Here is a 17095-nt window from a genome sequence, read left to right as displayed (position 1 = left end):
GTATTTAATAACTTTCAGCAACAATTTTAGGAGTGGAGAGAACAACAGCTCTCCTTTTTTACAGGTAAGGTTGCTATGTGTGCTCCTCCGTTGTCAAAGTATCATTTTAAGGAGTTTAAATGTTACTGTAATTTATATCACTGTGCTATTTTTCTCTAAGTCTGTGAAAGTAACAACCTGAAGCTCTACTCCCTGTGTACAACAGAGCAACAGTGTAAATATCAAAGCCTGCTTCTTCTGTAGGGTGGTTTGTGGACTTTTTTGTTGGGGGGTTGTTGTTGCTTGGGGGTTTTTTTAGCTCTTGTTGTTGTTGGGTTTGGTTTTTAACTTTCCTGAGGTCTTTTACTTGTATTTTTTAAACTAGATCATGGAGTTAGGTTAAATAGAAATAAACAGCAAGTTCACCTCTGTAATAAGTAAGCTTGAGTCATCTGCCAGGTATCATCACAACTATAGCTGCCAGAGAAGAAACACACAGGAGAGGCTCACTTAATTTAAACTTCCAGCAATGTATTAAAGTTAAACCACACCTAGGTTACTTTTTATTGTTCATGCTTATGAAACTGAAAAATTTTGAAAGAATAAAACTAAAAAGATCTAATCAGTCAACAAATCAACAGCTGAGTATAAAGCAAGGCAAGAGCAAATATAAGCTGAGATTTATCTTTAAAACCTTACCCAGCGTTCCACAAGGCTTGTTTTTATACGTGCAGATATCATATCTGTTAAGCAGGAAAAAAAAAAAAGTAGATATGTCAGAGAACCAAAGTTGTAAGATATTTTGTATATTTATCACATATCTCTATCATAGTTCAAGTTGTCAGACCGCAATCAGCTTAATTAAGTGCAGCCAGCTGGTGTCGGCATTTTCTGCACTCTGGTGTAAACCACAAGCTGCAGTACAGCCGCTGGCCTCGGGCCAGTGGGACACCTGCCAGTAAGAAAAAAAAAATGGTTAAAGTGGATCTTTGTAATCACCAACTCCATAAAGCAGTCTACCAGGCTGTTCTGAATTTAAAGCAGCATGTCTATGGGCTGCTGCTGATTCAAAACACTTAACTTTTGTTTTTTGAACAGTCAGAATCCTCTTATTGTCTCACACTTATCAACTAAACAATATTGTTATTCCTATTTAATATTTTATTCTGATTAAAAACTATAACTCTGAAGTATTATACTAACAACTATATATAAAAAACTTATTAATTGCCATTATAGTTCACTTCTCATTATCTTCCAATTATTATATGTGTCTTAAGAGTACCATGACAAACCAAAATGAAAAACATTTTTTCAATAAGCTAAATAATGCCTTTAAAGGACAATTGCCATCATCTTTGATACATTCCTTCAAATACAGAAACTCAAAGAAACTCTGGAGCTGAAAATGGATTTAAAAATGTTTTCTGCAGCATACCCTATGATAGCAGTGGTCATGCAGCAGTCACCTCTTTAATTACACCTTCAGATTTTGAATTTGAAATTCGATTATATGGCTAGTGATATGCGAGCACTCCTACAACACCTCTGATTTTCAAGGATTTATACTGACTTCCTTGCAATATGCTTCGGAGTAATTTCTATTCTTTTGAAGGGTGAATCAAAACAAGATTAAAATATACCATATTTATGCTTAAATTTTTAACCCAAAGAGTTACTAATTTAAAGCCACTTGACATTTCTGTTAGATATAACCTAGGGACTGTTCTCCTGTAGGAGTCTGATCATAACATGTATACCTTTCAGAGCTAACAGAGTTGAGGCCTCTCTGTAAGCCAAATCCAGGGACAAAATAGCAAAGCTTAAAATTTGGAACAAATCCAGTAAACTCTCTATACATGTAGACTGCTGTGACCACATAGGATTTCTGTGATATTTAAAGGTACTGAGCACTGAGCAGTTTTTAGGATTAAGCTCTAATTTTGAACTTAAATGTTCATATGTACTGATCTCATCAATATAGTTCATATTCTGCCATCCTATATGCACATAAAGCTCTCACTGACTTCCCATTTGCTGTGAGGAAAGGGGGAGGTAATGAAATCAGCATTCTTATACAAAATGTGGTGGAATATCATTAGGCTTTGTATGTCACGAAGCTTTAAGATGACATAGGTACAGAGAGAAAGAACTGCACTGAGTATTTCCTGCCTTTTATACGCGTAAGGAAGTAAACTTCCTATTTCTGCATTTAGGATGGAGCCTAATCCTGCTCAAGTTTCTAAACTTCCTCGAATTCTTTAAAATGTAGTTTAAAGCTGAACACAAGGAAGACAGTACAATACACAGGAAGTACTGGTCTTCTAACATTTTTTAATATCCAACGCTAATTACAAAAAAACTAAAGATATATATCCTTAGATCAAAAGGAGGTTTAAGAAGCAAGCCAGTCCCACTAAATTCAAATAAAATGTTGTCACCAACTTCTGCAGAGTTGCAAACTGGCCCTTACGGCCTCAACCTGCTTACTGTCATACAGGTATGAATATGAAGCTACTCCTCACCTCCAGTTAAGTTTCACAAGGAACTGTGGTAGAATTACAGAAGAATGCTACAAATTAAGTCCCTTTTTCCTGTTATATTTTTGAAAAACAAAGACCTTGGTATTCTCTATTTAAGCTAGGTACAGAGTATTTTCAGTATGCATAGGCTAGCATTTGTAAGAAAACATGATGATAATGAAACATAAATTAGAAAATAAAACTAAGGAAAACACAATTTTATTTTCCCATACACTAACTATTTTTGCAAGAACATACCCAGGCAGTAATGTGTTCTAATTAAGTCTTCATGAAATACTCATAATTTATAGGCAGTAATTGATTTCCTGTAAGGAGCATTCATACACTCTCTTACGGCTATGTTTAGCAGAAAAAAAAAAAACCAAAACTCTGAAGTTTTCAGTGTTCAGTGACTTCCTTTACCTACATCAGCTTCAAGCTCCATTTTTTCCACTTCCTTTCATATGGATGGTTTCTGCTTGTGAATTGATTGAAACCTCTTACCATTTTTATGTACAAAACTGCTTGATTCCATCATTTGCTTGTCTATATGACTTAAACATATTATTCTAAATTGTGGGGGGTTGTTTTTACAACACTTCCTCTAACTTTATTTTGAATTTCCAATGAATCCATTAAGCCCACAGATGTTGGGTTCCAAAATGCAAAGATTGCAGAGTCAATATTTCCCAAATAGTAGCTTCAAACCAAGAAACCCCTGACATGACAGGTCATCCAGACTAACCATGAGATTAGATAGGTCTAATTGGTATATTTAAAAAAAAAAAACACAAACAAACAAACAACAAACAAACAAAAAACCTCAACAACAATCAAACACACAACAGAACCAAACAAACACAAATTAAAAAAACTGAACAAAAACAAACAAACAAACAAACAAACAAAAACCACCAAACCACAACACACCACACTCCAAAAAGGTGAAGATGGGTCCTACTTGTCACTAGTGTTACCAGGACATCAGTAAATACTTCACGAGCCAAAGACAAATTCTCAAACCAACAATTATTATCTCAACCATTGAAAATTACAACAGTCACAAGAGATATGCAAAAATGTAGTTTGTAAGATATGAATGTATTTTCTTTTTTATTCATTGACTGAATGTGTAAGAGGGCTGCCACACAAAATTTGAATGTAAGAATACAGATATGCAGGTTGCAAAAAACCTCAGGATGAGATGGCAGCTTGATCATTTTGAGACAGCCAAGGAAATCCTTTGCCCAAGGTGGATCATGTGTCTCCTAATAAAGTGGGTGCATATGTCCTTCGAATGCGACCAGGGTGGTCAAGAGAAATGTGGAAAGACATATGAAGCAAGATTGTTGATTACATGTCCATTCCTACTCTGAATGGATCAGAAGTAATTCGATGAGGCAGAGGTGGAAGAGGCCTGGGACACCTCGGCACACCTGCAGGGCTGCTGAAGACAAGTGGGAAATGCATGATGGACATACAGCTGTCACTGATAACTAAGACCAATGTATCAGCCTGAAGGAAACTGCAGAGATAGACTATTATCAGTCCACCAGGATGGTGAAACATTGGAGCAGCGAGAGCCTCCTGTCAGGCCATGAATCAAACATGAAACGTGAGTGTGCCCTTCAAGGGTACTTAACAAGGAAAAATTTCCAGTCGTTTTTGCAGGATACAAGCATACTTCATGCTAAAATACACATCTATACCACTGAACTAAAAATTGAAAGCGACCACACTCCTGGACAGTGAAATTCTATTATCTGTATTATCAAACTGTTCTAAAATCCACCAAATTGTTAAAAAAAATTTCCTTGCATGGATTTGGCCCATGACAACTAATCTGAAAGAATTCACAGAAGTAGTTCAGAAGGTATCCACACACAATTATGTACATGCAAAACATATGAAGATACTCTGTTCAGGAGAAGTCAGCTTACTAGTATGGATGTAAAAAGTTCTGTGGCAGCAGTCCTCAGTGGAAGAAAAAATTCACTGACATGTTTGTTTAATTTATTAGTGTAGATATAAGCTATGGATTATCTCTTGAAGAAGTCTCAGTTATCTGCAACTCTGACTTGCGGAAAAATTCCTTTCCTTTGCAAATCTGATGAGGAGTATGATCCTGATCATTTGAGTAGGACACTTAAGACAAATATATAAGAAAGATGAATTCTCTGTAAATAGTGTAAGCACTGCTCAGTCCTGTCAGATGAGTTATTTGCAGCTACAGCCAGTCGCAGACACCTTAGGGGAAGACAGACATTTCTCTCCCACCTAGCTGTATATTGCAGGGAAAGATGAGAGGATTCTTCCTGATCCCTGCAGCCTGTCAGCTTGTGAGCTTATTAGAAATGCAAACTGTTCAAAACCAGCAAGAAACACAAGCTACTTACTTAAAAGCACATAATGCCACTCTAAAATTACCTGAAAGATACCAATATGCCTGAGCAATATTTCAGATAGTTATTGACAGAAGTAAACGAGGCTTTTGAACAAATATTTCTTAATGGAAAGGAATTTAGGAAACAAACAAAAAAAATTACTATTATGACAGCAAAATGCTAGGGAAAACCCTACCAAGATGGCTGGAACATAAACATTAAAAATACACAAATGTAAGAAAATTCATTCTAGACAAAACAAACAAACAGGTATGACTGGATAAAAAGCTCCTCATAACTTTGAGACAGCTGAACATGTGCTTCATATATATAGTACTACAGGACTTACCAATTAACCTGCTTGACAATGTTGTCAGAAAACAAAATAAAGCCTAAGAATTGGCTCTGCCCCGACTAAGAGGAAACAGAGCTAACTACAACAAATTATTAAGATTTCATTTTTAGACAACATTTACAAATGTGTTATCTCCAAAAGGAAGGTTTAGTTTTCCAAAAGTTTTAAACCAAATTATGCTTTTTGACACTTGTTTTTTATTATTAATTTTGACAGTAAGCTACTAAAATAAGGACTGTCCTTTTCATACACCCTTGCTCAACAATAAACATAAGAGGTACATTAGAATTTGATCATTTTTACTTTTTATTCCTCACACTATTTCACGATTCATCTATGCACCCAATCATATGTCTCATGTTTGAATAAGTGTTAAAAAACCAGACCAATAAAGTTAATGTAGTTCCAGCACCTTAAAGGGATCAAAAACCTCAAGCTATCTGACAATTCCAACTCTTATTTCTAAGTAATGGAAAATAAAAATAGTAAGTGGCTCGTAGTTTCACAACATTCTTTTGCATACATATACTTGGCTACGATTAAAAAGCAGTTGTTTTGCAAGTGCAGACAATGTCACTGATGCTAGAAAACTGTGTGGAAAAAAATATTTATAAAACAAATACTGACTTTAGGTCAATTTTCACAAAAAACTTTGTATCATAATTCTTCAACAGATCATCACTCTTAATATAATTTGGTCATTCATTAGATTTGCACAGGTTACAAACAGCAATACTCTTTATAACACAGTATTTTTTAATGTCTTGCTAAAAGCTTTACTACAGCATATCTTTAGCCTTACTGAAAGTGGTACACCGCAACAGCATTCTGCCTTAAAATAAAGTACACGTCTTATTTGGTTTCCTCCCCAAAAACCTCAAACCAAAAAGAGCTATTTAAACTAAGGAAGGAAAAGTATAATATATATGTTACACATCACTCAACAGAAATAGCTTTTTCTATTATTAGTTTTCCGTGTCTTTAAAACTGCCATGGACAACCAAAGTCTGGCTCTATTGGACTTTCTTTTGATACTTATCATAGGTGGATAAATGAAATACTGAGTTAGAATTAGAAAAACCACTACTGTTATAAGTTCTAATCCTCCTGACTTATATGAAAATAAATAAGTGAAATAATTGTACTGCAGATGAAACATTTCCATATTACTTTTTCTAAACTGCGAATGCAGTCAGAACAGCATAAACAAACATTTTTTAAAACAATTTTTTTAAATGCTGTCATTTGTCTCATCAATTTTGGCAATGTAACATTAGAACAGCAGATTCAAATTTACTATAATCATTATCGGTGTACTTAGTACAGATGTTCAAAGCTGATTTTGAAATTATGATTTTATAAAAGACTCTCTAATTGCAAATTCACCACCTAAACTGTATAAAAAAAAATCTTCAATGCACTTCACGAAAAATATATCAACAGACAGGTTTTTCTTCAATACTATGTTGGTGTGCCATGCAAGCATATAGCAGAGATATTGCAAAAGATACTAATTACATGCAAATAGAGGACTCTGTAGATAAGTTAGTAAACAAAAAATGACAGGATGAAGACCCTGAGACTGTTCTCAGCTTAAGACATACCCTAGGCCATAACACACCATTTCATTTGAGGAAATAATACATTCAAACTTTTTAATCATCATCTGCTTTCTAAGGCTATCTGTATTTATGCACATTTTTGGCCCTTTTCAGGGTTTATTCTACAACTATCCAGACTAAAATCTTCCTTTTCCAATGGACGCCATGATGCTCGTATAGAAACATGTCCTTCCCAGCTACAGCAATAAGAAGAGAATGAAGTAATGGAAAGTACAGAATAACAAGTGCTACAAACTTTCAGATCATGATCTAGTCAGGTATCTGAGACAGACACCCACAAAAACTTAGAAGAAAAATGTCAGTATTCTGCTAGTATAAAAACAACAACACAAAATAAAACAAAAACAAACCCACAAACAACAAACAACCAAACCAAATGAAAAAAAACACCACCAAACAAAACACCAAAAAAACCCTCAAACAGCATCAGTACTGCTGACTGATTCAGCTGTGACATCACAATCTCTGCTTCTATGATAGTAGTATCAAGTGAATTAAAATTAGAAAGCATAAAAAAACAGGTAATTCCTCGCCATCTACTGTTTGATGTATTGTTAACATCATTTCAAACTCTGGAAAAGGCAGAATACTTCCCTTCCCCTCATTCTTCTTCTAATCAGAACCTTTCTGTAGACCATACACGACTACAAAGTAAGAAAGTATCAGCTCAACCACAATATCATGAAGACAAATGAACATTGTACAAATTCACTAGACTATTTCAGTTGACAACGTAGACTCTAGAATTACTCTAGAGAGGGCTTTATAAGCAAACTAGCACTGGAGAAACAATCAGGCACTTGTGGTTCCAAAGCCTGCCCCTAGCAAGCCTTGGACTAGCAATGTTACTTCACTCTCTGCTCTGTCTTAATTTCTTCTTCATTAGAAATTAACTCTTACTTTTTTCTATTTTGTATCCAACACATACAGTCTTGCTGCATTAACTCATTCCTTCCTCCTCCATGTATTTCCTTTTGTGATTCTCAGTGAATATAAGTTACAGAGTCCTCCACAGCTTTAAGACTAACAGGGACTCACTGATGGCTCAAGCTTTTCTCAATTAGCTTATACAAATAGGTCTATCCTACTATAAACATAACATTGAGGGACATCAACATGGTAGTCACAGCACCACACAGGCTCAGCCTAGGGTAGCTACCCAAAGATCCATCTTGCTTCTTTCCAATTTTACACCCTGCACCAAGATCTGTGTTAACACACTTAAAATCAGCACCTAGCCTAGCTAAAAGAGCTTGACTTTCAGTATACTAGAATCACTTTACTGACAGCAATACAGACAGCATAAGCCATCACAGAGAAGGAGCTCCAGGCCTAATAGCAGTTATATCCCTATCTCAGATAAATCTGCCTTTCTTCTTCAAAACATTCTATTTCAACACTGAGTCTCCTCAAGCACATATCTTTCAAAGTGGGATAGGGTGCTGGGCCATCTTGTCTAGATCATGCTTTTGCCAAGAAAATTTGGACCAAATTATTCCTGTGGTCCCTTCCAACCTGGTATCCCATAATTCTATTAAAATAATTTTAAAACCCCTTGTTGGACAAACCATATGTAGATTTCAAAATTTTAAAATTAATTATGATAGTAAGGCACAAAAGCTTGCAAGCTGAAATACTGTGAACCCTTAAAAATAATCAGTGAGTATAAATCCAGCAGAGTTTAAATTCAGCAGAACTATAAGGAATGTTTCAAAGGTCTTATGAGGAATAGTTGAGGGATCTGGGGCTGTTTAGCCTTGAGAAAAGGAGGCTGACCTTATCACTCTCTACAACTACTTGAAAGGAGGCTGTAGCATGGAGAGTGTTGGTCTCTTCTCCCACGTAGCGACTGACAAGACGAGAGGAAATGGCCTCAGGTTGCGCCATGGAAGGTATAGATTGGATATTAGGAAAAAATTCTTCATGGAATGGGTTGTCAGGCATTGGAACAGGCTGCCCAGGGAAGTGGTGGAGTCACCATCCCTGCAGATGTTTAAAAGACGTGTAGATGAGGTTCTTAGGTACATGGTTTAGTGCTAGAGTTAGGTTACGGTTGGACTCGATGATCCTGAGGATCTCTTCCAAATGAAGTGATTCTATGATTCTATGAAATATCTTCTGTGGCATTACTATTTTTCTTTCTATGGGCTAGTTCCTGATCCACAGAAAAAAAAAATATACTACCACATCAGAAAGGTGGAGCTACCTACCTGAGTGACAATTGTGACTTCATTACCATTCAGAGACGATGGAGAGTTTCAGCATTTACAGTATCATCAGAACATAGGTAATACCTGACTCAGTGTATTCTTTTCTCAGAAGCAATTCCATTGTTTTACTGCACTCTCAGAACTGAGCCAAAATTTAGATGGAGTTACATGGATGGGACTAGCTAAAGCTGGCCTAGAGAACAGAACAGAAATTTCTGCATACCTACTCCAAGTACACTGCTAATAATTTTTCTATCAGTACATTCAGGAAAAGTCTGGCAACGAATACATAAAGCCTTTGTTCAAAGGACATTCACGCAGAGCAGCTCAAGCAGCTGGTAGGCCAATGCTATTTTAGAGTGTGCTAATGCAACAAAGTCTGGTAAAAAGGAAGACTAGCAAAACTAATTACATAGGCGTGGCCAGGGGCATCCTGCCACACAGCAGAAAATATTATGCTAAACCATTTATAAGAAGCCACTAGTCTAGACCTTTGGCAGAAGGGAAACACAGCTAGGAGCTATGATTACAAACCAAGTTTTAGTTCTGTTGTATCAACATAAATGATAGAAATTATAGCAATAACATATTGCAAATATATTTATAAGTTTGCTGCGGATGTGGCCGTTCTCCCTTTTCTAATTTTCTGAATATTCTAAATTTTTAGTTTACAAGTCTCTCAAAAGATCACACATGTCCTTATACACAAAATGTGCACTTTATCTGCCCTTACTCACATTGCATATGGGATAAAAGACTTGGTACTTTCGGTCGATTGTAAAGAGCGGTAGTTCATTAAGATGACAGACTACATCTGCTACAAAAATAAGAACATAAGACTTGTAACATGAGCCAAACCAAAGATTCCAATATCCCAGCACTCTGCCTTCACAATCATCTAAGAGAATACCCAAGAGAAAAAAAGAAAAACAAACAAACAAACAAAAACAACCAACCACAAAACACCAGTGCAAGCATAAAATGACAATTACCTCAATACTCTCCCAACTTCAACCATATTCAGCTTAAATTTTTGAGACAGATGTGCTTCTGAGTATTCAGTAACTGAATGGATTTTTCTTCAGTGAACTTGCCTAACCAACCTTTTGAGCCATGCATACTTCCAGCTTCAGTAAAGTGTCTTAGCTAGGAGTTTCAACATCAGCTAACTCTTGCATAAAGGGCTGCCTCCCTCCTCCTTGTACTGAGCCTTTCTTCTGCTAAATTTATTGGGCAGCCTCCAGTTCATGTAATGAAAGATGCAATGAATGATTGTCCCTTATTTATGCCCTTCATACAATCCGTAACTGTATAGATCACTGTAATATACTCCAAAATTTGACTTTTCCAAAATTTGACTCCTCCAAGTAAGACAGTCCTCAACTTGGTAACTGCTTGTAAAGAAAAGCCCATATTTTTTTTTATCACACTTGCTTCTCTCTTCCAATTATCTAAAACTTTCTGAGGCATCAAGGCGAGAATGACACAAATTACACAAAGTATTCTAGTTGCAGACATATCAAGTCCAGTTTATTCAGTGACATAATAAAGATCTTTATTCTTATCCCAAAAATTGATACTTAATTTGCTGGATTTAGAATGTGTATTTTACATGTAGGCTAAATCCTTTCAGTAAAACAATAATATTATCGAATAACAGAATCAAAAGAGGAAAGAAGAGCAGTGATTTTTTTTTTTGTTACTTCTGGTTCATATTTTTACAAAAAGTTCTGAGAAAAGGATTGAAACTCCTAAACATGTTCTGTTACAACCTATTTTTCCTGAATACAATTAGAACAATATGCCCTGTGCTTGTCACAGTTAAACAATCACAAAGTATCTGGGTAATCACAGAGTTGTATCTACACAAGGAGCTAAATTTCAGTAGCTTAACACAGTAATAAAAGATTCAAAGATTCTTCAGCCAATGGAATTAAAAAAAAAAAAAAAAAAAAAAAAAAGGCAATCACTCCCTTCAAGTTATTGTTAACCCTGACTAGTATCAAAAGCAATTTTTGTTTTAAAGGTACACTCAAAATTTGTTTCTATAAGCACGTTACAATAAATTACAATAAAGGATTTCTCCTCTTCAAGAAATGACAGCAACTAATTTGATTGCCAGTGCTTAAAGAACAATATAACACCACTCAAGTGCTGGACATTGTGGTAGTTCTCCAGATGACATGCATAAAATCCATCAAACAGGCTGCTGCTGTGTTCTACAACTAACAAATTTTTAAGCTAATGAACTTTGTAGGTTGCCTGTGAACTGAGAGGAAGTGAATGCACAGAGTTACAGAATGAAATTACAAGAGAAGCAATGACTGTTGTAACAAAGATAACTTTGAAAGAAGAGAACAGATAAGTCTACAAGAAGAATAACATGACTGAGATCTTGTCCACGTCCTGACCCAAAGGTCTCATCATATTAGGACCAAAAGAAACTTTTTTTGATTTTCATTTTTTAAATGTGCTGGCAAATTGAATACCTGCACCTCAGACTGATCTCTAAAGCCTGTCTGTATAAAAAAGTGGAACCCATTAATGCAAACCAGAATTGCACTTAATATTTGTCTCATCTCTTCTCCATATAACACACAGCAAGAAAAAATATTTGCTCAATTCAAGATTAAAAAAAAGTCTGTGTGGCATACACTATCATCTTCTGTTTAGCTTATTTTTTACAAATCACTTTAATGACAACAGCAACTAAGTGCTGTGAATGAATAGCTGAATAACATGAAAACAATAACTCTTTACAAACCACACTTCTCTTATTGTATGAATACAAGCTGGGATTAGTCAGCAGTGTCTACCCAGACTGCATGCATACATACTTAGTTCCCCACATGTGATTCTGTGAATGAAGCAGGTGTAATCTATTTCAGTGCTTCTACCAATAAAGAACCACAGAAGAATCACCTCTAGCTGGGAAAGAAAATGAGCTACAGCAACAGCGATCCACCTTGCAAAGGGGCACACCCGTCAGATTTCTTTCCGTGTCTATGAATTATTCAAACTAAGCTATTAATTCCATATTAAAACTATCCAGTTGTCAAAAGGAATTCCTCTCTTATTCCTAAGTGTTAATCTTCCAAACATTATTCAAGTCTTATTTTTGTAAACTAGTCTTTCAAAGCTAACTTAACTTGAAGTGGGATAAATTCCTCTTCAGTACTTTTATTAAGCCCACTAAGCATTTGCCCACTAAAAACAAAACAAAAACAACACAAACAAGCAAAAATAAAAACAAATTAAAACAACAACATACCACAACAAAAACTTGCAGTTTATTTCTGAAACTAGTCTGATTTCCTCGACAAATGTTATTAAAAAATTATTGTATTATTTTTTGAATCAACAGACTACTCTGCCGTATTAAAATTCACCTGAACTCATGTTTCTTTTTTTTTTTTTTTATTTTTACCACACTGAATATTAGCATGAGACTATTAAAATAATGATTCCTGAAAGTCTTATAAAATTTTAAATGCCGAGCAGAAATTTTGGCTATAAGGAGGAACTTTTTCCCCATGAGGGCAGCTGAGCAGTAAAGTGGATTGCCCAAACAGGTATTGCAAGACTTGATTCAATAAAGCCTTGTGCAACCTGTTTGGATCTCACAGTTCACCCTGCTTAGAGGAGGACATGGGACTGAAGATCTCTAGATGTCCCTCCCAAACTGAATCCTACAGAATTTAAGTAAGCCTTATCAGAAAATCCTCAAATATTTATGTAATAATCATGGAGCAATAAAAATTATATTTTAATACAGCTTTTCAGAATATTAATTGAAAAAGAAAGTGAAACACATACTCAAAATGGAAGCTTAATTATAGTAATAATTATTGTAGTCCAAATATTTTATCAACAGAGAAAACTGTGGGGAAAAGTCTCCCACCTCATCCTATCCAGATATGGAACAGTCCTACATCTTACTAATAACTACACATGAAACCTCTTGAGCTACTTTCATCAATTAGTTGCCTGTTAAGTTTTAAGTGCCTAACATTGTCCTGTAGAACGTGTTCTCTTCTGCAATGCCAAAATAACTGCCTAAAGCACTAACTGTAAGAAGTTCAAGCTGAAAGAATAAGTATGCCTTATTTTTTTCCAGCTCAGAATATTTTGGCAATAATGTAGTTAAACCATTATAAATAAATGCAAGTAAGTACCATAAGATCCGCAAACAAGTAAAGTTAACATCCAGTAAAACATTTCTCTCCACCGTGGCCAAAAAAATAGGAAGATTTTCATTGTTTTAAAAATCACAAAACTATGTTACTACTTTACACAGACCACAGATCACAGTTAGTGATCAGAAACACTAAACTTCCACCTGAATTAAATGGAAATAAGGATCAATATAGTAGTTCAATAAAGTAAGGATGCTCAGAAAGAGGTTGGACAACATGCAGAAAATACCAGTATTCTTTTCACATGTATTAACTTTATTTTCTGTTGTGCCAAACAGTGTAGTTCAGTTTTAGTTACTTTAGTATTTCTATTAATGTTAACTGTGGCTTTATTCAATAAATACAAGTAATTTACAAATATAAATACTTTAATCAAACTATCACTTTTGCTTAGAACTTTTAAAAGCCTAAAGCAAAACATCTGAAGTAAAGAATTCTTTTTGTTAGTTAAAAATGTAAAATATTAAGATGAACAAGTGTATTTAAGTTCTAGAGATACTTTAAAGAATGTGCAGAAGTAGAGCTTCCTTCCAGTAATACAGGGAGAGAGAGGAAAGACTACAAAGAAGAGCCAAGCATTTCAGTGAAGTTACTATGCCGAGCACAGAACCATGCTATTTTAGAACCCCTTTTTTAAGAAGAGTCACATACAGTAACAAAGTTCTTTGGATTGCTAAACAATCTGTTTAATTGACTCAAGACATAACCAAAAGCAGATTTGCAAAATTCTCCTGACCAACTGCACCTCTTACTATTGCTATTGTTTGCTGCTAATTTTAACCACTAAACAACTAACAATATTAGCCAAAATATGACTAAAATGGAATAGCTTCAAAACCAATCTCGGTCAAAGACTCATAAACACTTTAATAGCTTAACAGATTGCATTTCACACATCTGAAAAATTCCTTGGTTTTTCTGGTGTTTGGAGTACAATTTCTTGTTCTTTAGTGTTTCCAAACATATTATTCAGAATTGCAAAATACATTTCACTCCACTTTGGCAGGTGGTTGAAAGAGCTCACAGGGTAGTCATTTCTTCTGAAAGAGTCTGGACAATTAATATTTGTCAGCATTACTTATGACCTTGCAATTTTTAAGCAGGACTAACTGTCCTAGAATTACAATATAAGCAAATACCTTTCATTACAGCTAAATTAATGTGCAAGCTAAGGAACTGCCTGTACCTCTTCCTCCCTATTTATTCCATCACTTAGCACTCCCTTTTTCAAGCTGCTGAGGGTAATAAATGAGAGATTTGCCATGGGTCTGGCTGAAGTAGTGTGAATGCCATCCAAGTGCAACTTCAGTGCTATCCAAAGAGCCATCTTAAAAGGTCTGGAAAAGAATCACGCTCATCTGGAAGCTGAATGTGATCAGCTCTATAAAATACCAAGTTCCACAGTTTTCAGAACACAAACTGAACAAAATGTTCAGAAATAACTAAAATAATTATTATACTATATTCAATAATGAACACCCAATGCCCTATCATAATTTTACAAATACCTACAACAGAGCTTTGGCTCCAACAGCAGCACTGGGTAGTCATGGAGTAAGTTCCCTCCAGCAACTTGGTATAAAGCTGATTCTAAAACAAAGATTTGTAAGTGCCTACACAGGAAATAAACCAAGAATTTTTATAGTTTCCATCCTTGTAGTTCTGACATTAAAGCACCTTTTCTTTCAAGATCATAACTGCTTAACTTTGAGCTTATTGACAAGGAAAGATCAGCTGAGTCAGCTTAATGTGCAACAAAACAAGACTAAGCTAACTTGTAGCATCTTGCTGGTACTTTGTACTAAGTTGCTCCTATGTCTAAACTGTTACACAGACTAACATTTCTCTTGCTGCTGGTGTTACTCCATGTAAGTCAAGGAGTCTTCCCACAAAAATCAAACAGGTCTTAAAAAACCCAAACATGGCAGCTGCAGTTATTTAAGAACTATATAGCAACTTTGAAAATAACCCAAACAATAAAACACATGAAAAAATACTTTCATTACGTGATCTGTGCATTTGCCGTTCTCCACAGACTAAGGCCATGATTTGACACTCCAGTTAGTCTTATACAGTATCTAAAACCATTACTGAAAGAGCTCTTAAGTTTCATCATTCTTAAATGAGTAACTAGAAAGATTACTTGAATTCCAGACTACAAAAATTACATCTCACAAGAAAATGGAAAAATCTTACTGTCAATGTTATGGAATTTTTACAATCACAATAAACCAGAAGTTACCATAATTTTTTGCAAATCACATCTAGATATTTTGATTTATTTTTTTTTTTTGGCAGAATTAAAACCAGGATGTAAATCAAATAAGTATTTGCCTTGAAACAAGGCAATATTTCAGTTTTTTAGTTTCTACATTTTGAGTATTCCTAATTAAATCTGTTATTCATAAGAACTACACATAATTTGGTTTTACAGAGGAAAACAGTCTCCTCATTTATCCAGAGACCACTTTCACTACCTGTAAGGGCGGTGCTAACGATTTCAGAAGACCCCTCCAAAACCGATACGAGACTCAAGTATCAATGATTATTAATATGTTTGTGCAGACTGACTGCTGAAACAATGCCAGTCACTCTAGCAACTTTTGTAATATGGACATGTTTCTTCTTCCACTTGGAGAAACGCTAATGATTAAATTCAAGATAGACACAGAGAATTCTCCAGAATGGTAACTATGTCCTGAGAGATAATACAAAAACTTTCAATTCCAAATTATTTTAAAAATTCACAATGGTTATTCATTAACTGAAAAGTATACTGGTAAGCACACGTGTGTAGAAGCATCCTTTTTCTGTGGAGTGTATCTTCCTAGCAAGCTGCATAACACATGGACAAAGACTCAGACTACAGAGAAGCAAGAAACCGCGAAAACTCTGAATACTTATGTAGGTATCCACTCAAAACTCTTACAGGCTTAGAATGTAGGGCAATTTTCAGGATAATCTATTGGACCAGCAAGGCTTTGGCAAAAGAGTAAGTAACTATTATTTATTTCAAGTCACATGAAGATTCCTTGTGTTATTTAGAAGAGAGGAGAAAACAAGCATTTTTATTCTAGAGAAAGAAAAAAAAACCCTCAAAATACAAAAATCTAGAAATATAATCTAAAAATCTACAGAAAGATGAGTCTTTTCCCATCCAATCTGGAGAACAACAGAAGTTGTGACTGGTAGTGCATTTAAAGAGCATTAAAACGGCAAAGGACACAAAACAATGATCCTGTTTTTAAAGACACCACAGAAGGAAATTTGGTTCTGGGGATATCACTGACCCTGAGGGCACTGATAACTGAAGGCTTTTACTAAAGCAGCTATGGGTTGCTGGTTGAGAACATATCACAGGTGTCAGGACCAAAGTGCCACAAAACATCAGAGGAACACATCTGAGTTGTAAACTGCATTCTGTTTCAGAGACTGAAGAGGATTTATTGTTTACCAGATCCCAAGGAAAAGGAAAAAATCACTTTTAAAGACCAAGAAAAAATGCAGGACTAGCAGAAGATGCCTGTTGAGCATAAGCTAGCATTCTTTCCTGCTTTAAGGAAGCTCTCACTGAATACTATAAAAAAGCTTCAGATGGACTTCCCTGTTTTTTCTGTCTTCTCTAAAAAAAAGAAAATAATAATAAGAAAGTGTCCAATAATGCCACTTCAAATCTGCTTCACAAAATGGAATAAGCTGTATTACAAGAAGGGCAGATTTCAAAAACTGGTTCTTATATCTATTTATAACTAGCTAAATTCTCTTTACTGTAGAAACTAGAGAAAAGGTATGAAGACAGTGTAGTTTTGTTTTTCAATAAACAGGCT

At 35.2% G+C, this 17095-nt stretch overlaps 1 protein-coding gene across 5 annotated transcripts in view; it reads right to left on the bottom strand.

Annotated features, from left to right (window-relative positions):
* The window catches only part of ADAMTS6 (ADAM metallopeptidase with thrombospondin type 1 motif 6), a 153114-nt gene that overhangs the window by 95868 nt on the left and 40151 nt on the right, over window positions 1-17095 (bottom strand). For all 5 annotated transcript variants that reach the window (XM_065047464.1, XM_065047465.1, XM_065047466.1 and 2 more), the window contains one exon: window positions 679-722. In XM_065047464.1, coding sequence (XP_064903536.1) covers window positions 679-722 — 44 coding nt within the window. The remainder of the gene's footprint in view (window positions 1-678; window positions 723-17095) is intronic.

Source organism: Columba livia, chromosome Z, assembly GCF_036013475.1.
Source record: "Columba livia isolate bColLiv1 breed racing homer chromosome Z, bColLiv1.pat.W.v2, whole genome shotgun sequence".
NCBI classification, from domain to species: Eukaryota; Metazoa; Chordata; class Aves; order Columbiformes; family Columbidae; genus Columba; species Columba livia.
The sequence above is the reverse complement of the archived record's forward strand: the minus strand, read 5'-3'. Positions and strand labels throughout refer to the sequence as shown.